Here is a 24,061-nt window from a genome sequence, read left to right as displayed (position 1 = left end):
TGACTGTGGATGTCAAGTGGCAACGTGAGTCAGCGTCCAAATTCAATTTTCAGGGTTTTTTTGTTTTATTTATATGGTGCCAAATCGCAACAGTTGCCTCAAGGAACTTTTTATTGTAAGGTAAAGAACCTACAATAATACAAAGAAAACAGAGAAAACCCACCAATAATTTGACTCCCTGTGAGCAAGAGTTTTGGTGACAGTGGGAAGGAAAAACTCCCTTTTAGCAAGATGTAACCTCCAGCAGAACAAGGCTCAGGGAGGGGCGGCCATCTGCTGTAACCATTTATGGGTGACCGAAAAAAAAAAAAAAAAAACCCCACATGCTGTGCAAGAGAGCCAAAGATGAATAATAATGTGGTTATGGGTAGTGTCATAACGGCTATACAGCATTTCAGAGGATTTACTCTGCTCTGGGTCTTCTAATAAGAATTTGAAGCGCTTGCTGTACACCGCTCCTGCGTCTGACTTTCGGACACGGTGGTCCTGACTTGACTTTTGTGAAAAACGGATATGGAGCATATTTTTAGCAATGCAGAAAGAGACTTTGTGACTCTGCTTTCCCCCAGTGGGTTTCTTTGCAAAGTTTCATACTGTTCTGCTATGAATTGCTGTTACAGCCTTATACCAAAGGGTACAAATATAATCGACACTTTAAGAGGTCAAGCAAGTGAAGGTCTCTTTAGCTTGTAAACGGCAGATGCAAACGAGCTATACCAACACGTTACATACCAACGATATGTGACAATTCGTCTGTATGTTACGCATTCTGAGGCATGAGAGCAGGTTGGAATGAACCTATAAATGTAAGGTTATGGTTAAGGTTAGGTTAGGACTGCAATAGAAAGCCACGAAGCGAATAAAAAGGGAAGTGCATTCGCTTCAATTAAGAATCTGGAGTGTTTCATAAGGATGCGGAAGGGTACCTTTCCCGTTACTATGACACGCCTCGAGCCGTGACAAATCGATGGTATGTTACGCGTCGGGAATGAGAACGCTCTGATTTAATTTAGAAACATTAAAACAATGAGAGCTGGAAAAAGTATTTGTAATTTCATTGATTTAAAGATGTGTTTGTTTTGTTTTTTTTACTTGTCAGTTATATAATTTGCTTTCTTTCTCCAAAAGAAAATATTTTGTTGGTTTTCTATTAACATTTATTAGACAATTTTATCGCCTTCTTGATACCATTGCAACACCTTGATTCTTAACTTTTTCAGCCATTCTGTCACTTCCGTGTTGCATGACCCAATTTGGACATAGCTTTATCCGTTTTCACAGACGAGCTAACGTTTAAACTTACAGTTGACTCAGTGAATGCACAGTAGGGTCCTGTGGTTGCAAAGCTAGCCAAAAGCATGACCACTCCAGCACCGTGCTTGCTTGCTTGACAGTTGGCATGAGGTGTTTGGGCTGATGTTAGTTGTCACCATGAATCTTTTACAGTAGTTTTCAAACCCTTCAATCAGCAATATAACATTAAAATATAGCAACACAAACAATAAAATAAACAAATATAATCTTACATAATTAGTGACAAAAAGCAACACACAAAGATTTTACAGATATAGATTCTTCTTTATTTGAGTGTCTTTCCATCACTGTGTCCAGTTCTTGCAGCAGTTACATGTGTTTTTGTGGAATGACTGACTGGCTCAAGATATTTAATTTTTTTTTTTTTTCTGATTATGACCCCGTGGCTGGATCCAGCAATATAGAAGAACAAATCAACTTTGAGGTTTCACCATTTTGTTTCTACATACAAACTGTACATATATACTTTTACACACGTCATCAACATGTGGAACAAAAAAAAAAATCCTATCAAACTGTGATACCCAGCTCAGACGGCATGCTAAATGCAAGTACTGATTCAGTACATGAACATACGCTACATACGCACGCGCACGACACACGTGCATACAAACAGGACACATACGCGCTCTTTTTTTGTCTCTTTACACTCAATAACACATTTTATATAAACGCACCTAAGCTGAGGTTTTTTTAATGGATTTCTTTTGCTTCTTTTTTTAATCCTCCTCTTTCTCGAGCATATTCACGTGCACACATTCACACACATATAAACACACTGAATTAGAGCAACATGCGGCCGACAGTTAACACTGCAGGACTGAGCCTGTGACCCACTGTACAGACTCTCCTCCTTTTTTGTTTACTTTCTTTCTTTTGCCATTTACCTGAAACAGCATCATTACAATGTTCCATTAATGTGGAGAACACGACTGAAATCAAAAACAAAAAAAAGAAGCAGCCTATAGCAGCAGTGTCATGAAAGTCATGTGTACAAAAAAAAAAATGATATATATGAGATTGACAGCACAATGTAACGCAGATGAACAACGTGAGAGTCCAGGGAGAACGCAAAACTGCAAACAAATGTTTTTAAATTGCAGTATGTATAAAAATATATTTACTGTGTTGTCTATTTCCCCATTTTTGACGAGGAGACAGGCAGAAAATAACAGATCCTTCATGTCCTTCGCAGGGAAAATGGTTTCTGAGCGATAACTACAAGCTCGCAAGTAATAAAAATGGAATAAACTTCAGACACAATACTATGATTAACGTCTTTTTTCCCTTCCCCAGTAGCTGCACTCTGGAAAAAAAAAAAAAAAAAGCATACGAAGACAACTTCCACCCTTGAAATATTTGGTCTTTTGGAGGAGCGTAGCTGTGTTAGACAAGTGCGCTTGTGTCCGGAAGATTGCCTTGAAGAGAGGGGGAAAGAACAATATCACAACAGAGCCTTGTAGCTCTGTGTAAAGCTGTTGCTCTGCTTCTTCCCCTACATATGCAGCTGTGCAAGAAGCATGTAGCAAGACATTGGTGAAGGACAGCATTTGTGATCAAGTGAAGCTTCTCTTGCATTTGTGTCTGATAAGAGAACAAAAATGTAGAAGGACTCTGCACTCCTTTTCTTTTCTTCTTCTTTTTTTTTCTTTAGCAGACTTGTACACGGACTTGCTGCTTTCTTCTTCATCCCCTGAATTCAAGTACATAAAGTTCCTTTAGGGCCCATCCAGTCAGATTTGTTGGATTTCTCCTGCACAGCAGACAGTGTCCTTCTTGCATGTCACACAGAGTAACTAGACTGGTGTGTAGTAAGGGTGGGACTTGCCAATGACAACGTGTTTCTTTGCCTTTCTCATCACTCTGTTACAAACAAATCCTTGCGTCGTCCCTCAGCTCATCCTGCAGGCCGTGCTGATGCAGGGACTTATTCGTACTCCAGGAACTGTTTGTGGTAAAACAGAAGGTACCTGAGGAGATGAAAGCACCACGAGGTCAGTCAGCAGCAGAAACACAAAAGCAAAAATGTGTCTCAAGCTCTTTGACGTTCTCACCCTTCACTATCCAGGACATCCTTGATGCTAGCCTTGGTGATAATTGCATCGTCACATTTGAACCACTGGTCCTTGTGCTGTCGGATGAAAGTGGTGTAATGACCGCTCTCTAGTGTCCCCTGGTGGTTCACCACTGCAAACAAGCTGTACCTGCGACAGGAAGAGAGCAGAACAAGCTGCAGTTTGGCTTTTACTCAGTTCATAATGACTTCCTGCTCTGCTCCCAGGCTGTGGAACTCTCTGCCCCCTGAAATAAGAAATATTGGTTCTCTCCCCCAGTTTAAATCCCAACTCAAAACTCATCTGTTCAAATCTGCATATTCACTGTGAATCCACTGTTTGTTTATTTTATCTTGTGCTTTTATTTTATTGTTCTTATTCTGCCATTGTTTTACTAAGTGTTTTATCCTATTGTAAAGTGTCCTTGGGTGACTTGAAAGGCGCTCATAAATAAAATTTATTATTATTATTATTCCTTCCTACACACCATTTTCTTCAGCTGTTTTGTGAGTTTAGCCAGGACTACAACAGTGACTGCACAAACAAATTCATCTCGCTCTCACGTGATTAGAAATGTGCTCTCAATATTCATCAAGCTTCCTTTTCCTGTTGTTCAAAAAAAAAATTCAGGTGGGAGAAAGCTGAAGCCTGCCTGTGGTGTTTTTTAGGACAGCAGCAGCATCAGCGTGTCGTTCTGTAGCTGCTGATTACCACATTACCAATTTTCCTCGACTATCCCAATATTTTGATCATTCACTGGAGGTAATGCTCTTCCTGTGTACTGGGACATTATACAATTATTGATTCAGTATGTTGTGCCTGGATCACTAAAAGTTATTGTTCCCAGTTCACCATGTTTTTGTACAAGGACTGTTATTATACTGCAGCATTGTAAATGGCTTTTCCAGACACTGGAAGCTAACAGATAATCAGCTTAGCTGTTATGACAGGTAGTTTTGCAAATTCATAATTCCTACTTTGTTGGGCTAATTTCCATGCAAACAAATGAGGTAGTGGATTCTACCCAGTGAAATGAATGTAGCTGTGAGACCAGTGACAAGAAGAAGCAGTCAAGCAGACAGTTTGTGATGATTAAAAACAGCACATTTCTATAAACATGCGCTTCATGAAGCCCTGCTGCACCTGTCAGGTGTGTTTCCACGAGGCTCACTGTGTCAGGTGACAGAAGGATGAGAATATACGTTTGGTCCTTTTGGATTATTGTGGAATCGATGCTGCAAACGTGTCGCTTTGCTTACTTGTTGTCGTTGTTGAAGGGATCCACGGTCTGCTGGTACTGCCCATTCATCCGGCTTTCTTTACTGAAACACGCGGCAGAGACTCAGTAACGACATACCAACTGTTGTTCTTTCAAGCAGAATAGTTTCCTCGGATGTATTACACAAATTAACATTCACTGCAAAAGCGACTGTGACTGCTCAAAGAAATGAAAAGAACACTTTTCGATCAGATTATAGCATCAAGCCAGTGAAATATCTGGTCAGTTAAGTAGCAGAGGACATTGTTATTCAGTGTCAGCTGCTTTGTTGTTAATAAAATTAATGAAAGATCCACTTGAGTCCCCAAAACAAAAATAGTTCTACAGGCCTCTCACATTTTTTCTGGCTTGTTTTTTCCCCCCACTAGTTTTGGCTCGGATCAGTGTCACTATTGAGAGCACGAGGCGATACCTGGACCCTAAACAGGTTGCACAGGTATTTAAACATCAATATGTGCTGTTGCCAGAAGGTTTGCGGTGTCTTCCGGCACAGTCTCAGGAGCATGGAGGAGATTCCAGGAAGCAGGCAGTTACTGTAGGAGAGCTCGACAGTGCTGTAGAGCAGCGTTTCCCAACCTTTTGGAACCACGGCACATATTTCACATTTTTGTCTAATGTCAAAAAAGTTTTCTCCAGGACAGAGGTCAGCATGACTATTATGTAACTTCTTCTATTTTACTGGCAGTTGGCAACTTAGAGTACGAAGTGGAAGAGAATAGAAGAGAATGTAATCGTTCTGCTCGTTACTCAAGCCGCTGAGACTACTAATCAGGTGGAACCAGATAATCTTCCACGGCACACCTGATCATTTCTAATGGCACACAGTGGTTGGGAAACTGCTGTAGAAGGTCCTTAACCCATTAGCAAGTCTGGTATCTGCTCCTTTTGTGGAAGGAGGAACAGGATGAGCACCTGCCAGAGCTCCAGCAGGACACTGGTGTGAATGTCTCTGACCAAACAGACTTCATGAAGGTGGCCTGAGTTCCCGACTGCCTGGCACTGTGGATCCTGACTGGCATTTGCCTCATAATACCAAAACTGGCAGGTCCACCACTGATGCTCTGTGCTTTTCACAGATGAGAGCAGGTTCCCTCTGAACACGTTACAGACGTGAAAGAGTATGGAGAAGCCATGGAGAACATTATGCTGCCTGTAACGGTTTGGTGATGGATCTGTGGTGTCTGGGGAGGGACATCCATGAAAGGACTCACAGATCTCTAAAGACTAGGCAAAGACACCCTGATATTAGGTATCAGGATGAAATCCTTGGATCCACTCTCAGACCCTACCCTGGTACAGTGGGTCCTGGGTTCCTCCTGATTTTGGGGGTTTCTTTGAATTCACCCCATTGTAGGTTGATAATTTTCATTTCCATCAAGTGATGTGGTATCCTTTAGTTCCCAGCACACACACCAGTACAGATATCGAGCATGATTTTTTCCCCCACAATGAGATCTGATGTGTTTTCAAAGTGTTCTTTTCATTTTTTTGAGTGTTATATACAGTACACATACACGTTTGCACAGTAAGGATGTAAACATATTTAGATATGAGCACATAGTAATGTACTCTGAAATAAAACACGGCCACCATATTTTTCCAGCTGACTGATGAGTTAGGAAATGCAGGCGTCATCCAGACTCTGCTGCAATGATCAGTCTTTACGGTTGTGCTCATTAATGCCAAAAATCAGTTTATGACCAAAAATCTATTTTTAAAAAAAGAAAAGACACTGGACGCACACAAGTCCATATAAACACAGTTGTTACTGTGATTGAGGCCTAGCATGCACACAGCAGCTTCTAGTTTTTATGCACCTTACTGGGTTTTCTTTGACAGCTTCCACCCTTCTTTTAGATTGTGCTCACCTAGAGGCCATGAACGGGGTCATGTCCAGCTCCAGAGGAAAGGAGACATAAGTAGTGATCTTCCGCCGCAGTTTGGCCGAATGCTCAAACCTCTGCGAGCACACGCACATATCCACGAGTTAGAACAGGTAATAAATATCCCCCTTCATTAGCCGTCAAATGTAACCTCTCTTACTTTGAGGTGAAAGCACGCCACGATGGGCAGCTTCTTCATCGTCAGTTGCTTGGTAGACTCCTGGTAACTATGGCAGCCGCTGCACTTGATCTTTGCGCTGCTCCCGAGGTGTTCTGGTCTGGTGAACCTGGACAACAGAGGGTGAGATTTGGTACCAGGGACTTGTGCTGCTGCTTCCCCTGTCAGGAAGGGTAGGAACAGTTTTATGTGACGCTCATGATGATTCTGGGATGAGGCTAAAGGGTGGGTCTCTGAGTTTGCAGAGCATGTAGGATTGTTCTGATTAAAACGCTGAAATTATTCTTTTCATTTTACAACCACAAAACAGACAAAAACTCCCCACCTGTTTATCTTTTAATGCTGATGACTACAGCTCAATCCTGACGTTTCAGATCATGTCTCTCTGATCTATTCTTCATATGCGAGTTACCTGCGCAGACAGTCCGTCAGTGCTGTGGCTCCAGTGGTGTGACTCTCTCCGTTAAGTGCTGATCCATCTCCTCCGGGGCTGAGGGGCCAGAATGGTGTGGAAGAGCCTGGCAGGTCCAGGCTGATGTCCCAAAATGGGTCTATAGTTGTTGAAACACCACTGGGAACCAAACAGATGCCAGGATGTCACGTGACACGGTCAAGTGTTACTCTTGAGAAGTCACAGCTCAAAATAATCATTATCATACCCAATGTACAATGATCCAGAAATGGTAAAACAGAACCATTTTACCTCCGAGTCATTTTATGACCAGCTATGAGAACGGGATGAACCCAGAATCTCACTTTCTTCCCCTTCTTTATTAGAAACATCAGCACAAGCTCATTATCACTTCATGTCAACTCATTTTTTTCACAGTTTGCTTTAAAGGATCATTTATTTTCTTGCAAAAATACAGGAGGTGCAAACAGCAGGTGGGCGGAGCCACTGTTACTGACAACCATATTAAGGTTATCTGTTCTTACTGACATCACACAGAGAAAAGGGTTATGAATTTTAAAAAAGGCTTTAACTCACATGAACACTATTTATGTGTAAATATGCAGTTTAAAAAAAAAAAAACAGTTGACTGGAAAAAGTACACCACTGTGTTGAAAGGAGGTGAATTTAAGATAAAAATAAAGCAACATTCAAACAAATGAAAGCCAAAGAATTCCACTGGTGGTCTATTTATCAGTTTTTTGCAGCTGAACATTAATTGGTAACACTGTGTGTTCATTGTTAAGGACATAAAGCAGATCCTACTGGTTCGTGGTATATTTGTGACTGTGTTTGTATCTTCAGTCATTTGGAACAGCTGGATTATAACGCAGCAGTTTGTTGCTCAGAGCTGCAACACAAACACAAACACTGCTCAGTTAATATCCATTTTCCAAACTGCACCCCCGTTATCTCTCTAACAGCTCCACTAAATCATCTATTGTTCTGCCTACTTTCTCTGTAATGCATAGTGTTCTTGTTAAGCCAAGGGCCATAGCACAATTACAAGATGTATCACTGCAGCGCCGGCTTTCTGTCAAATTTAGCTCCATCTCTTTGCTCTAATAATTCCACTTCCTGGTGCCATGAATCTCCACAAAGCCGCCAGTGTCATCAGAACAAGGGCTCTTTCAAAGCCATGTCACTGGTTCTGACATGAGCTTTAATCAAATTCGATGGCTGTTTAAGATGACTGCTACACCCAGGACCTCCACTGCACTCTAGCCTAATCCAGCAGTCTTCCTCACCATGAAGATGAAAGCTCTGAATAGTGTCGCTGACTGGCAACAGTCTGGTTATGGTTGGTCAAAGCAGAAATTTCTGACTTTCTCCAGAGCTGCCACAAAAAGAAAAAGAGGACCGCATTCCTCTACAGCATCTTTTAGTTAGTCAAATTTTATAGGGATGGATTTAAAATGGCAAAAGGCTTCCACTTTAGTGGCTGCAGGATCTCATCTCTGATCTTTTCAGATGTGGTCCTGTTGACTTGGTTAAGTTGATGGCCAGCTCACACTGGAGTTGGAAGCAGTGGGAATGAGAATCAGCAACTTCAAGTCTGAGGCCATAGTCCTAAGCTGGAAAAGGATCTCGTGGCCACTCCGGGTCAGGGGTAAGTTGCGCCCCATGCGGAGGCGATTAGGTATCTCAAGGTCTTGTTCACGAGTAATGGGGAGAGGGAAGCAGGAGACTGACAGACAGACTGGAGATGTCTGGAGTAGAACTGCCACTTACAACATCTAAAGGAGCCAGTTAAGGTGGTTTAGACATCTTGCAAGGATGCCTCCTGGGTGAGGTGTCCTGGGCATGCACTACAGGGGACACAGGGCAGACCCAGGAGTGATTACAACTACACCAGCCTACCTGGAAAAACCCAGGTGTTCTCCTGGATAAGCTGCAGGGAGGTTAGGCATTCTCTGCTCAGGCAGCTGCCTCTGTGACCCGGCCCCAGATAAGTGGAAGAAAACGGATGGATGGAATCACAAAATTGTGGCTCACTGTATTTACTGCTGATTTCTTTTTTCCCACTGGAGAGGCACCAGCTGTGTTCCTCAGCTAAGCATGACTTGACAATAAGCTTAAAACTTCTTCTGACAGTAACAAACAAACTGCTACACTTAGTGCAGTGACCCAGAAATGCCGCTGCCTGGGTTCAAGTCTGACCCGTGGCCTCTGCAGCGTGTCCCCTGCTCTCTCCCGTCTACTCGTCACTTCAGCCACGCCAAATAAAGGCAAAAATGCCCCAGTGTGTGAAAATATCTCTTATATGGAAATAGGAGCTAATCACATAACAGATCAGTTTAAAAAATAAATAAATAAAAAAGGCGGGCTAGTCCACTCAGAGCTTCAACAGCCTCCACAAACCACCAGGTGGAGCTAGAGATCAACTTTACATGCCATGAAAGGCTGTTCCTGTTGCTGCAGTGTAGCAGTTCACCAAGTGTGTGATTGATGGTGCAGTATGTGAATGATAGAGGAGAACGGAGGCATTAGGGAGGGAGGGGGAGGAGGGTCACCTCGAGGCAGGCCATTAGACATTCTCATGCAGACAAGTGAGGTCTGTTTGGTGGCTGTTTTGTGTCTTCATGATGGAACTGTACACTTTAATCTCTTTATACAGACTCTAGTGAGGCATCAGTAGAGTTTTAAGTTGTTTTTTTCCCTGCACACAAACTTACATTCTCACAGACACACACACACTTACTGGCAGGCTTGACAGGTGACGTCAGACTGCAGGCCCCCTGTGAAGATTTGGTCAATGATGCAGTTACAGTGGTTCGGGTTGTTTGCCTTCTTCCCATTGTCATCTGTAGGGACACACACACACACACACACACACACACACACACACACACACACACACACACACACACACCAAAAACATTAAAGCACACTGTCACTAAAAGCCTTACTGTGTAACTTCACAAATCCCCACTGTGCTTATAAACTGATAAGAGATCCAAAAGAATCAATACTGCCTCTCATGTGTTTTCAGCCTCTTAACTCTCCGTGTCAAACATGTCTGACTGAAAGTCACATGTCTCAGCTTTGATGGTCGTCTCAGCTTGTTTATGATATCGTCTCTGTGCGTCTGACCTTTGCAGTGTCTGTGCAGGACGTCCAGCGCTGCGATGAGGAACTCGTGGGCATCCTGCTGCTCGTAGCCAGCCAGGTGACGGGCGTGGGTCCACACGAGGTGGAGGAGGCGGAACGGGATGTGAGGTGAGCGGTGGCCTGAGTAGAACTGCGGTAAGGGGGTGGGAGGAGTTTGTGTTTTCAAATGACACTTTCTGAATCATCGCCTTGTCCTCTCTAAACTACTAAAATAAAATCAAAGACGCAGTACCTCCTGGAACAGTTGCGACATCTCGCACACCAAGCAGGAGTTGCTCTGCATCTCGCATTTGTGCCGGTCCGAGAGGAAGAAGTCTCGCAGCAGTGGGGTGTGTGTCAGCGCCTGGACGATGCAGTTCATAAAACACGTGTTGCCCAGATTTATCAGCCCGCGCAGGCCTGCGGGTGGAAGAGGGACAGCAAAGGAAAACAGACATAAACGCAGTTCAAGGAAACAAAAGTGTGTGGACAGGATAAACAGAAAAAGAGGCTTCGTGGCTGCTGCAGTGTGGCAGCTAGGCTGCAATGCTGTTATAGACACACACACACACACACACACACACACACACACACACACACACACACACACACACACACACACACACACACACACACACACACACACACACACACACCAATGTCTCTAAGGCACTAGTGGACTGCATACAGGGGAAACCATTGCCTGATTAAAGCAGAACCAACCACATATATTAAAAAAAACAAAAGAGGTGGGAGAGAGAGAGAGAAAGGAGGAGGAAGGAGAAAAGGTGGAAGGAAAGACAGGAAGCAGAAAAGAAAGAAGGCTGTAGTGTTTTTCATGGATGAGCAGCCAGCCCTGTAATTCCCCTCGTCTTAGACAGAGCCAGGGATGTTGCTGGCGCTGGAGCACGTCCCTGCAGGCTGCTGCAAGGTGTTAAACGTATGCCAGCTCTCCTCACTCCGACATACTGAAGGTCCCACCACTGCCTCACTCCAATATTCATCATCACTACAACAAATAATATCTCCTCTCTGCATCACCCTGTGCCTGTGACTGGTAGCTTTTCATATTATTAAAGGAATGGGTAAAGCAGAAAGTTAGCTCTGCAATTAGCACACGGGCCAGCTGCCATCACACAGGCTTTGCAGTAAGAAGCTGGCAGGTTAAAGAGCGGCTGATGTCCAAAGTGTGTCAGACATTCTCACAAGATCCGGGCTGCAGAGTACGTGTGAAAACATGATGGATGATGGTGTTGCTTCATCTTTGATGTGATGTCAATGTGCGTGTGTGAGAGAGAGAGAGAGAGACTAACCAATTGTACAGTTGGAGGTGATCCTCCTTCTTTTGGGGTTGTGACGCAGCAGCTCCAGCTCCCTCTTCGTCGGCTCCCACGTCGAGTACTTTTCCCCGATACCTGGAACACATTTACACGGACACACAAACCTGTGTAGCCTGAACCATGAAATAATAATTTTGAAACTGGCGTGGTTACTGAAGCTTCTTACAAATGAGAAAGAAAGACATTAAATATGCATTTGCATATATCAGTTAAAATTTCTATCATTTTTGCTACTTTCTGCATTTTTGTGTTGTCTATTTGGGTTTTTCGGGGGGGAAAATAAATAAAAATCACACTGATTAATTCTCAAACACTCACAAAATACACTTGCCGTTAAAGGTTGAAGACTTGAATCTTTCTGTTCAAGCTTAGAGGGCTGCCATAAACACATTTGACCACTGCTACATATGCATGAACCCACTGCGGCTGCTCTATAAAAATCCACATTTACAGAGGATTAGAAACAATGTTGCAATACAGCATTATCATTCATATGAATATTAGCACATCAAAACTGAACTCTATAAAAACTTTTAACTGCAAAATGCTAATTTATATCTAATCAGGTTAATAAGCTGGATAATGAAGACCAGGAGTTTAAAGAATTTGCAGCGCAGTGTGGATTTTAATATTGCATATGTGCTGCCATCTCAAAATGCAGTGATTGAGCACAGAAGTGCCATTGCTTGGTGAGCTCTGGTGTAGAAATGTCCCACTGAGGTCAAAGTCACTTGGTGCGTTGTTTAAAGTTGCTGTACCTTGCATCTTCCAGGCCTTCCTTTGTTCCTCTTTGGCGATCTGTTCCATCTCTTTGTCGTAAATGTAGTCTTGGCACATAAAGCAGTAAATTCCCCCGTACAGCAGGTCGATAGCTGGACAGACACAAAGAAAAGAAGAAGACGGCATTTTATTCAAATGCAGGGACACTCACGAGACTGTAAAGGGTTGCGTGTTGCTGCAAACTGTGTAAAAGGCTAACTGCTTCACCTCTCAGTTTTATTCTATTTATGTCACGCTGCGACGGCAGGCAGCAGGGTTCATCTGCTGACAGATCAGCCATGTGTTCACAGCAGCCAGAAACGATAGAGAGAGCAATGGGAAGTCAAAAGGTGAGGACGCCGCCTTTCTGGGTAATTTCCCACCATCGCAGACTCACTTAAATGCTCACTCACGGCCCAAAACAGTGCTTCCACTCCGTCTTACCTCTCTCTCCTCACCTGCTCTGTACCCTGCGGCAACCTGTTTGCTGTTGCCATAACAACCTGCCTGACGGCCTCTCTCTTGGCTGTCATCTTCTGCAGGTACAGAGGAAAGAATGGAGGGAGGTGAGGAAAAGCAAAGGCAAATATGAAAGTGAAGGAAGAAAATTTGACAGACTGAAGGGGGGGGTGGGGTTGTAACGGTGCCAAGTGAAATTAAATGAAATCCTTGAACAATTCGGAATATCGAAAGGGTCATCGGGTAACCATGGGAACAAGAAGAGGGCAGAAAGAGAAGAGGACAGTGGTGAGAGAGCGGGAGGAGTCCGACATGAGGAGGCAAAGAGAACGGTGGACGTCCGTAAAATGAGCAGATGAAAGAGATGCAAAGGCAAAACAGGAGGTGGAACAGAAAGGAGGGTGAGGAGGAGGGGCCGGGTTTAATGGAGGCTAATTCCACAGGGTGTATTAAAAACGACTTAATTACCTCCTCATCAGCCTGCTGAGAGCGTCACTCACACACACACACACACACACACACACACACACACACCCCCCGCAGGGGGTCTTCCTGAGCCAAGTGATAAAGCAAAGCAGGCTTGATAAAAACCAGAGCACAGATTCTCCAACATCTGCCAAATCCAGCCTTTTGTCAGCAACACCCTCGGTGCCTCTGCTACGGCGGCGCTCTCCTGCACAACGCTGCAGTGTAACGCACTCCACTTGCAGCTCAAAACAGCCGTAATTCCATTATGTGGAGAATAAAAAATGAAAGACACTGGGTGTCGAGCTGGCGTCGCCGCTTTCACACTAACAGGATGATGCCTTTTGGTGCAGATAATACGCCGTTTACAGTGTAATTAAATGTTGCCCCATTTTTAATGCTTTCGGTAATATCAAAGGCAATAAAAAGGTTGTACAAATGTCTGTGTGATCGACTCTAGCAACACAATAATCCCGAGTCTCAAAGCTTTGTGCTCCTCCATAGTTTTGTCATTTAGCACAGCCTATTTTTGCTGGAGTGAGACGATTAATTGATGTCAACTGTGTAAGTGTCAGAGAGCAGCAGATCAAGATGGATTTCCAGTCTAGAAAAAACATTATTTAACCAGTAAAACTAGCAGGAGGCATCTTGGATCCTACAGCTTGAGGCAGGTTATGTTTTAAGACTTTTCTTAGCCAAACTATTTGGTATTGGTTGAGCCATTTAAACAAATGTGGATTGTTAGCATCCAAATCTGCTAATCTACCACCTAGTAGGCAGCATGTCTGCTGTGAGCATCTAGCTACAAAACTAGATATGAGCAGTTATTTTCTGTTGTTTTGAACTGATGTTAACAATTATGGGCAGCACAGTGAAGGTCTTGGGTTTGAATCCACTGGTTACTGAGGTCTCTCTCTGTGGAATTTGCATGAGTTGGATAAGCAGAATAAAAAGGATGGATGTCAGCAATTATCCTGATTCTAACATGAACAATGACAGCAGACATTACGCTGCTTTCCAAGCTCATTTTAACACTCTTGATAAAATGATCAAAGACATTTTCATAACAATGAATAGCGTCTTTTTAGATGACAGCACCCAGTGCTTTTTAAGACTTGTTAAGGATATTCAGGAACTATGATCCCGATGATGTGGTTGCACTGCTGTGCTAGTCAAGTAACCATTTGAAAAAACACCAACCTTCCTTGTGCAACACAACTGTTCAATACTCATGATGACACAACTTACAAAAAAATCTGCACACCTGCGATGAAAGTTACACTCCCTCAGCTTTAATAGTACACTGCTAACACCAGGTCCAGTGCTAGCATGCTCAGTGTGAATGTGTACATAATGCACTGTGTTTCAGTCTTTTGTGATGTTTTTATGGAGCATGTACTTGTCACTAGCTGAGATCACTACTTCCATAGAGTACAGAATCACTTCTGATCACTCAAACTTCTCATTTGTCATTTGCTTTAGAAACAACTTCATTAAGCCCAAATTCAAATACATGAGTCCTGAATAAGTTATATTACACCCCTGTGTAACCCAGTAAACAGCATCACAATGCTATGAACCCTGTGTGCAGGGTTATGGTGCACAAAAAAGGCTCAACATGACGTCTAGCCTTCATGCACTTGTTCTAACAGATGACGGACCCTCGTGGGAGTCTGCGAGTTTGTGAGTGTCAGAGAGCTGGTGAAGAATCAACGTAGAAATAGACTGAATCAGTAACATGTGGTGTAAATGTTTCTGGGTTTAATAACTTGGGGTTTATTATTTAACTGGGGAAGGCACGTTTTCCCCTTTCTTATTATCATTTTTAGATAAATGTCACAGTCGGCGCTCGCATGATATTCCTCAGTCCACTGGGTTTAAATGAAGGCTCTGATCGTTAGTTACCCATTGCCATGGTGACTCTTGGTATCAGAGCTCCATCGACGATGCCGTTCTTTCATTACTCTGAGTGACTAAACAAACTCTGATCATCCTTTCTGCAACTCAGAGTTTGTTAAATCTGATTTCTGGAACAGGGCCCCAATCGCCACTTAACTCAAGCACCAATGGGAGTTTCAGAACATATCAAACTTTCACAGAAAGTCTCAGGCCTGCTGCAAGACACATAGTTCAGGGAGGAAGGATAGTGTACTCAGTGGTGTTTCTTTTTATTTTTCACCCAATTAGATGTGAATAGCAGCGATTTCTGCACACAGCAGAATTCTTTAGCAGCTGTTTATACTATCTGAGTATATGAGTTCAGGTACTACCAGCAGCTTTCTCAATATATTGATATTGACAGTTTGGGCAATATCATTGACCAAATTGCTAAATTTTTGAGCAATGTTTTGATTATCACAGGCTGTGTTCCCCAGTGGGAGTCGAAGCACTGGGCGAAAACAACCAACTGTTCACCAAACACCCACGTCTTTCTTCAGATCTGGAGCTGTCCAGATCGCGTCTGTTTCCTGTAAATATATAACTCATTGAACTGAAATACAACAATTTCCCGTTTTCTTACTGTGTGTGCCCAGGCCAACTAAGCAGCCTCTGTGCGAGCTGTGGTGAGAAATACAGCGCGCTTGCTTTGGCTCCTCAAAATAAAAGCCTGCTCAGTCATTTTAAAAGGAGAAAAATATACAGATTATCACTGAAAACAATGGCTCGTGATATTGTGTTACCTTCACTGACCTGCAATATTAATCCTGTCTACAACAAGGCTGAGAGAGATCTCATTGTTCTTGCTTATAAATACCCACACCGCTGAATGATTGCAGGGATTTTGAGAGAGGCTTTGGAGAGCAGGGAGGTGTACCCAATAAAATGGAAATGTGCTTAATTTTAAATCAGCCACCAAGACAGACCTCAGTGCCCATTCATTAGCAAGTTCAATACTGCATGCTTTCCCTCTAATAGGCTGCCTGAGGCCAAAATACACAGGTGACTTTCCAAAGCCCCTTGAGATGAAGTCTTTTAGGCAGTATTGCATTTATGTTGCACTCGCTTGCGTAACAGCTCACACCCCTGTGGCTCCGAATGCCTCACAAAAACCACAGATGCGTCACAGCTGAAATAAAAGCATTAATATAAGTAATATAAGAAGGCCAAAGCTGCTTATAAATATAGTCTCAAACACACAAATGCATGGTGTTTACAATGCAGTGGCACTAGCCTATACCTCCATTAGCCGCTGGCTGTATAATTAGCCCCGATGGTGTTGTGCTGGGGTGTGCATATCGTCCATGTTTGTTACAATGAGGAAGCTTAGTATGGGACCGTGAGTTTGTGTGTGTCATACCTAGGTTATGCCTTTTGCTCTTGGCATGTTCGTGGATGTGTTTTTTGGCAAAGCAGGCGAAGAAGACGCAGTAGAGGCAGGAGTGGAGTCTGTTGAGGTGGGCGCCGCACATGTGGCAGATACATGACTTGGCCTGAAAGAGACGGGGGAGGGGTGGTGGGCGGGAGGAGGAACAGCAGGGAGAGAGGGAGACAGAAATAGAGAGAGAGAGATGAAACGATTGTATGAATCTTCTCAAACTTGTACTCCACACTTAAAAAAAAAAATCATAAAAATTGAAACAGCTTCAAGGATGAATCTTTGTAGAACCCATGACATAACCTACGTAAGTGGCCGATCTCATTTATGTGTGTTACATGTTAATCATCTTGTGGATGAGTCCCTGTGTTTTACATGCTGATAGAAAAAAAATGAATTGCTGGGACTTTTCCCCCACCTGGGTCTCCACTCTTTGTGGTGGTCAGTTGTTTACGGGTGTAAACATATTACTCCTCTGTGCCTTCCCTCACATCCAGTCTGACAGTTTCTGCAATCTCCCTCCAAGAATTTGTTACATTTGTGACTCCTTATGTTGCTGCTATGATGATTATTCATTGTCCTGAGATGATGATTGTTACTTTCTAAAACTTCAAAAACTTGATGGAGCTGAACTGGCCAATCACGATACTTGTGGGCTGCGCCAACCCGTGTAGCTACATTTTTCGTGAAGTGCATGCCGGGTTACGGCGTAGGGTTCAGATGGGTTTGCAGTTATGCCGTAGGTTACAATGCAGATTTCCCGTAACTATGGCAATTTTGCTTTTAGCGCACCGCATGTTGAAAATTTCAGTGACAAAATAAAAGCATGTGTTTATATATTTGTTTGTTACAGATGTGCTCAGATCAAAACCTGAAATCTCTTATTTACAAAAGCATTCACATTTTTTGCTTTACGCTGCACTACGAGACAGACCTTGAATTTCCTGGAGTCCACCCGTTGCCACTTGAACACATCAGAAAGAACATAGAAACATGAATATGCTTCAGCCTCTGTAGCTCAAACAATGGATACAAACAAACAAAACCATCCCCACAAGCAGATTTGCATAGTATCCATGAGAGAGGTCTAATTGTAAACTGCAAAATCCTGCTAACTAACCACAGAGAGAGTGAAACTTGAAAGAGGGTGATGCAATACCGAAACAGAGGCATCTTAATGGCTGACTTTTCTCCATTTTTACACTTTTCATAGTTTCATTACGACTCAGCAAGCACTTGGTGAGTGTTTGTAAACAAGTCAGCATTTTCCATGCAAGCTATGGACAACTGTGGGAATCTGCGAGTGGCAAAAAGGCAATCACAAAGAAATTTTTGGTGCAGCACTGTACAATGCTTTGCAACCAATTTACCTTGCAACCTCCAGCAACCACTTTTCCCTAGTGGGGTCGTCAACTAGTCTCTCAGCTAAGGGCCTAAGACTGCCTGGTCATTGCAAACAGAAAAACTGAACACCAAGTAGTGTGAGCAGCATCACTGTAAGACTTTATCTAAGACAAAACAACGAAAAGTCTTTAAGAGCTCATTTAAATGCACCACGTCATCGTGCCAAGGTCATCTACTGTACATGACGTCAAGCCTGGCATTTCTAAGCAGCTGCAGTGAACACATCAGTTTACACTTCTGGATGTCAAAAGCTATTTTTCCCATCTACTCTGTGTTTTCTATTAAGTAAATGGAACATTTCTCAAACACTGCTCAAAAACCTACAAGGCATTAATGTAGCTACAAAGCATGATGCATTCTGCTTTTTAATGCGATATGGCTTAAAGTACAGAATCAGGATAAAATTCACCTAAGCCTAAAATGCACCTCTTAAATATGAATTGTGTTTCTTATTCGTTATTTTCGGCAGTCATGGAAAGAAAAAAAGAAGGGCGGCGTGACTGTGGATGGAGGGTAGATAGCAACAGTTCAAAAGCATGCAGATGACAAGCTGGCATGCCAATGAGCTAGCATGAATATAAGGAGGTGGGAGGAAATGAGCAATGCCTAAGAAGAGGAGTGCAGGGAAAATAAGCAAAGACAGGAAAGAAAGGAAAGCGGGTAGAGAATGATATATGGGAGAGCATCAGACACAAAGACAAGAGGAGGAAATGTAGAAGAAAATTAGAGCTGGAATCATGAGACAGGTTGATATCAGTGGCATTTTATAGAAACTCTACCTTAGAGATCTAGACTGGTAAGCTAATATACATAAAATGGAAAGGCAGAGTGACAGTACAGTTTGGTGCCCAATTTAGAAGATGTACGGATTGTGGCAAATGATGCCGTCTTTACCTGACGTGTATGACCAAGAAGTCTAAAACCCTAAATTATCAATGTCAACAGAAGTAAAAAATAAATAAATAAAACAATACAACCAATATGAAGAGAAGTTAAAACTGCATGTAGATTTTATTTAAATGAAATTTTCACATTATAGGAAATAAACCTTTTTCTTCACAAAACTCAAAACTATTGTGTTCCTCCTCTATAATCAGGTTAGCTTAGCTTTGCATAAAGATCAGAAGAAACAACTAGAGTGGCTTTGCAAAAAGAAAAAAGGAGTAAACACTAACATCTCTAAAGGCAGAGATTCTCATGGCATCTGGCATCATATAGTTCATAGTGCTGTAGGTAAGCTAGCTGCCCGATTCTAGTTTATTTTACCATCGTTATCTCCTGTCACCTCCAACCAGACAGCTACCCCTCCCTGAGCCTGGTTCTGCTGGAGCTTTCATCCTGTTTAAAAGCCAGTTTTTCCTTCCCACTGTTGCCAAGCGCTTGCTGATATGCGGTCGTCTCATTGTTGGGAGTTTTCCCTCCATTATTGTGGGGGCTTTACCTTACAATACAGGTAACTGTAATTTGGCACTGTATGAATAAAACAGAATTGAATCAAAAAGTTGAACAATTTAAGCAAAGTTACAATATGTGTGAAACACATTCACAAGCCTCTTTATTAGACACAACTAAAATGCTTGTTATCGTTACCTAATTAGCCATTTGCTTGATAGCAACTCAGCGCTCTGAACATTTCTACATGCCTAAAGATGTCTCTCTGAAGTTGCTGAACAAAGCTTCAGAATGGGGAAGAAAGTAAGAAGTAGTAAGTAGCAGCCTTGGAGTTTTGTGCCGTTTCTATCCACATCTATCCAGATCAATATACATAGTTGTGTAGACTGACAACAGTCCCAGTGTGCAACTAAATTTAAAATACTGGCAGCGTTTGTACAGAACTTTACATCATTTGAAGTTGACTTATTAGACATTGTAGACAGTGTATGAAATCTAAGTGTATGAAATCTATTTAAACCACAGAGTACACACTGTGATCACACGGATGAGAGAGAGGTCACACAGTTACCTCCCACCCATTTCAGTTTACACTGTACAGCTAAGCAGTAGCTTCATAGTTGTTACCATAGGTTACCAACCTTGTCTTACTAAACGGATGAGGGTTCTGACAAATGTCACACATTTGCTTGATTCATGCAGTGTTTTTTGAGATCCATATTACAAAAATAAAAGCCTAAAACCCTCTAGATTAAAAACTTTTCATCTGGGCTTATTCCTCATTGAGTACCACCTCTGCTGTTCATGATTTAAAAACATGCTTCTCTTGTGAGTGTAAATGTGGGACACAGATACAAAAAAAAAAAAAAAAGACATTCTTATTCCAGTCACACACACACACACACACACACACACACACACACACACACACACACACACACACACCCCTCCTTGCAAAACTGCTCGGACAGCACATGAATTATGAAAATACCCATCAATATGCAACAATCTTTCGTCACTCATTCTTTTGGCTGTCATTGTTACAGTGTGCACGTCTGTTTAGCTAGTCCCCCAAGGACGCTGTATTCATGTAGGATTTGTGTCATCTTCTCTGCTCTACATCCCAAACTGTCAGTAAGAGCCTGAGCACATATACACTGCACAGTAGTTATGGTTTAGAACACTGTGTACTAAGAGGCCTTGTGGTTCTTCTAACACCCGAAGAACAGCCAAGCTCCAACTGTGTCATATTCCTCCAAATGCTGCGATGTCAGAGACGAGCTACCAGTAGGCGGGGAGAACTGGAAAGGGTAATGGGATGTAAAGTTGCTGGTTAGAAAAGTGTAAAGTGAGAAGATTATTACACTGTGCGCCCATGCAGCGACACCTGTCTCATTCATTTAGGGAAAAGTTGTGGTAGCCTGCCATCCCAAACAACAGACTGATATTTATTTATGAAGATTAATCAATTATTTCCTCCTTTGTCCCAGGCAAACTAAGAAATAACGGACCCGTTTTACAGTCATCACTCTATTTTGCAACATTTAGTCTTGCAGCATAAATATCAGCTGTGCCACTGAAAACACCCAGGTAAATCTGATTTGTTGATATGTCTGATACTAAGATTTGGTTGTTGTTGGAGTGTGTGCCCTTGAAACTAGTGGAAAGAGTAAATGTTCAACACAGAAAAAGCAAAACAAAGGGCTAAAAAAATGAAGCTGAACTTAAATTTAAAGCAACAGCTGTCACTGTCGTAATGGCAAATACTTTGTTGACCTTGTTTATTTTTGCCACCAGCTCCGGGTTTCATACTCAGAGGGCCTCTTTCACTTTAAATCTACTTTGTGTTGCAGTGGCACAAGCTAGTAGAAGACAGCCTTAGGAGGACAGAAAATATTGCTAAATCTGCTAAGCTCTGACGTTTAGTAGTGACTCACCAATTTTAAAACATGGTCTTATTTTATGGTCCCTTGAGCAGCCTATACTGGCTGTTAAAAAGGACTATGTCCTGGTCCTTATTGTCAATCCTGTGCTGTACTAATGGGTCTGCATTTTTCACAGTTCAAAATAATCCTTTTTTTTTTTAAATCTTACTGGGCCTAAGTGCAGCTGCTGAGTTCTATCACTGTTTGAAATTATCCGTTTTAGTTCTCTATCCTCCCGCTCCCAAGCACACTGTTATTTGACTGGCTGCGCCTCATAAACAGATGAGCTGAAGAGTAGGTGGGCGGAGCTTCTGTGCTAACAACCAGAGCGTGTGCCTGACCATATTAGGAATATCTGCTCTTACTGACATCATACAGACAAGTGTAGGGGAAAAAAAACCTGCCTGAAGCCTCTGACACACAAGATCTACCAGCGGATATGCTGACCTCATTGTTTGAAACTTTGGCTATGTTTAATATACAGAAAATAAAATGTTAAATGTTTTATTACAATGTAAAAAGATCACATTAGGATTGCGGTGAGAAAATGCGCTTTTACTCTGCAGTAGACTGATAGAATTCAATGTTGGCGCAATTCAGATGAGATAAAACACTTGTGTGATTGTCAGTGAAGTGAGTCAAAGAACTGAGCCTTTGAATTCTAAAGGTGAACCAATACTCGGTATTCAATCTACATCTGAAGGTCAGTGGACTGTCTGATGTACACAGCGCTGAGGCTGACGCCAGAGGTAATGGACGACAGAGTGGCAAGCGGGTGATTAAGGAGTTGTATTTTTCACAGGTAACACTTTCAAGTGTTGCTGCTTGACTGTCAAAATGTATGCAATTTGTTTGCCATTGTTGTTTTGAATGGCCCTGGAATCACAATACTTGTCCTTTCCCTTTGTTGCATCCCTGCAGCAACCCAGTGTAGGTGCAGAGTGTGAGTAGCAAGCCAAAATACCTGGATACACCAATGCTTGCTGAATAACAATAATGTATGGATAAACTTTGCGGTTGAAATATTGTTCAGGGTCAAATTAAAGACTGTCTTGGACCTGAAACTAGACTGGAAAATCTAATCTATGACTGTCAACAGACTTCTCCAGCTGGATAAAAAGAAAACAAGTGCATGACAGGTGGAGCAGAACCCTGGTGTAACAGTTTCCCCATAAGAAGCATGTGTCTGATTGGAGAGGTGTCCCACATATTTCATGATAAGAAGGGATTTTGGCCCTCCAGGGGCACAGGAAGAGACCATACAGTACATATACCATCTGCATACGCACCATTACTTTCTGTATACATGTCTCCTGGACTTAAGCCAGTGCAGTATACACACAGATAATGCAAACACAACATGCTATATGTCTAAGTAATGGCATGATTATTAAAAAAAATAAACAAAGGAGAAGAAAAATAATATTTCCTCTTGCAGCGTAACTGAAGACACACATTCTGTTGCTTTACCTGTTAAACCTCGTTGATCCTGTAATGCTGAACAAACATGGCCATGCTGCATATCTGTTATCATAGGTTTATGAGGACAAGAGATATGAAGTACTTGGCTGATTTCAGAGCCATCAGTGCCCCAATAAGCGAGGAAACACCACCGTGTAACACTGGCCTGCGGTCTGCTGGTGGGAGGAAGTGGAGCCACAGCAGGCGCAGTGCCAGTGCAAACACATGCACATCATCAGCTTGCTGATCCATCATGCGGACTCTAGCTTTGATCTAAGCTAACGTTCAGCGGCGAGGGGGTTAACTGGGTGACATGCTAGTAGTTTGCATCAGTTTGAGGACACTGCAGCTGTGGTGAGGTGCTCAGAGTGGCATTTAAGCGCCACACTGAGACTAGAACAAGTCTCTGAGCTTGGATAGTATTTGGCTGAGGGGGAAAGCGGTACTTTGGCATTCACCGTCTGTTGTTGTGGAAGGGCGGAGAACTATCTACGCACACGACGGCAGCTCAGCACACAAACACACGCATACACGGTCGTACATCAAGGGTCCCTACTAAACACTCGTTACCTTGCGTTTTCTGGTCTCAGCTGAACCACTCCACACGAAACACTGATAAATGACCCTCAGGTTCTGCTTCCAGTTGTCCACTTTGAAGCCGTTGACATGGGGGCAGCCTGCGGGACTCATGGTAGTCACAGCATCCGGCTTCACTGTCCACTGAGCGACGAAACCTGTTCAAATCCCTCAAAGCAGACCCAGTCCAAGCGGGCTGACTGGCTAGCTCTGCCAGGGTTCGTTATCCACCAAGTGCTGCGTTCTGGCTAACTGGACATGTCCTGGTTGCAGTAGCAGAGACACGCGCAGTAGCAAGCATAAAGACGAATTTTACAATATACCTCTTTTGGAGATGTGTATCATTTATGTATTTAAATCCAGCTATACCGCTTTACATGTAGTTCTTCACAGTCGCTCAGTTACACGTTAGCAAGCTGGCTAAAGTTGGTTAGCATTGGAATTTCAAGTAGCTTACACGGCGAGTGTCGTTAAGACCCACCTCATTCATAGCGACGGACCAATCACGACCGAGTGCTGCATGTGATTGACATGTGCCAACTTTCGTTCAGAGGGTAAAGTCCTGCCTCTAAAAAGAAGGGCGCTTCGTCTTGATTGGTGGAATTCTCCAGCTAACCACATCCGCTTGCATACGTACGTTCATTGGCTGAAGCGAAAATTAGCTTCAGCGTAACAATTACAAAAAAAAAAGAAAAAAAAAAAGTGACAGTCCATG

The 24,061-nt window shown here is 42.8% G+C and overlaps 1 protein-coding gene across 1 annotated transcript; it reads right to left on the bottom strand.

Moving 5' to 3' along the window:
* Window positions 1–1,557: 1,557 nt before the first annotated feature.
* usp22 (ubiquitin specific peptidase 22) lies at window positions 1,558–24,020 on the bottom strand. Its single transcript, XM_086302832.1, has 13 exons — window positions 23,341–24,020; window positions 16,571–16,703; window positions 12,348–12,461; window positions 11,563–11,664; window positions 10,503–10,669; window positions 10,253–10,400; window positions 9,861–9,963; window positions 7,121–7,279; window positions 6,691–6,817; window positions 6,516–6,607; window positions 4,628–4,690; window positions 3,369–3,518; window positions 1,558–3,284 (listed from the first exon to the last, which is right to left on the bottom strand). The coding sequence occupies exons 1-13, from the start codon at window positions 23,458–23,460 to the stop codon at window positions 3,242–3,244; spliced, it is 1,521 nt and encodes a 506-aa protein (XP_086158958.1). The 5' UTR covers window positions 23,461–24,020; the 3' UTR covers window positions 1,558–3,241.
* Between the last annotated feature and the right edge of the window lie 41 nt (window positions 24,021–24,061).

Source organism: Aulonocara sp. 'chitande type north' Nkhata Bay, linkage group LG8 (genome assembly GCF_057382095.1).
Source record: "Aulonocara sp. 'chitande type north' Nkhata Bay isolate Kocher_YH1m ecotype deep benthic linkage group LG8, A_spYH_male_GT1.1, whole genome shotgun sequence".
Lineage (NCBI taxonomy): Eukaryota > Metazoa > Chordata > Actinopteri > Cichliformes > Cichlidae > Aulonocara > Aulonocara sp. 'chitande type north' Nkhata Bay.
This window is presented reverse-complemented; position numbering and strand designations above follow the sequence as displayed.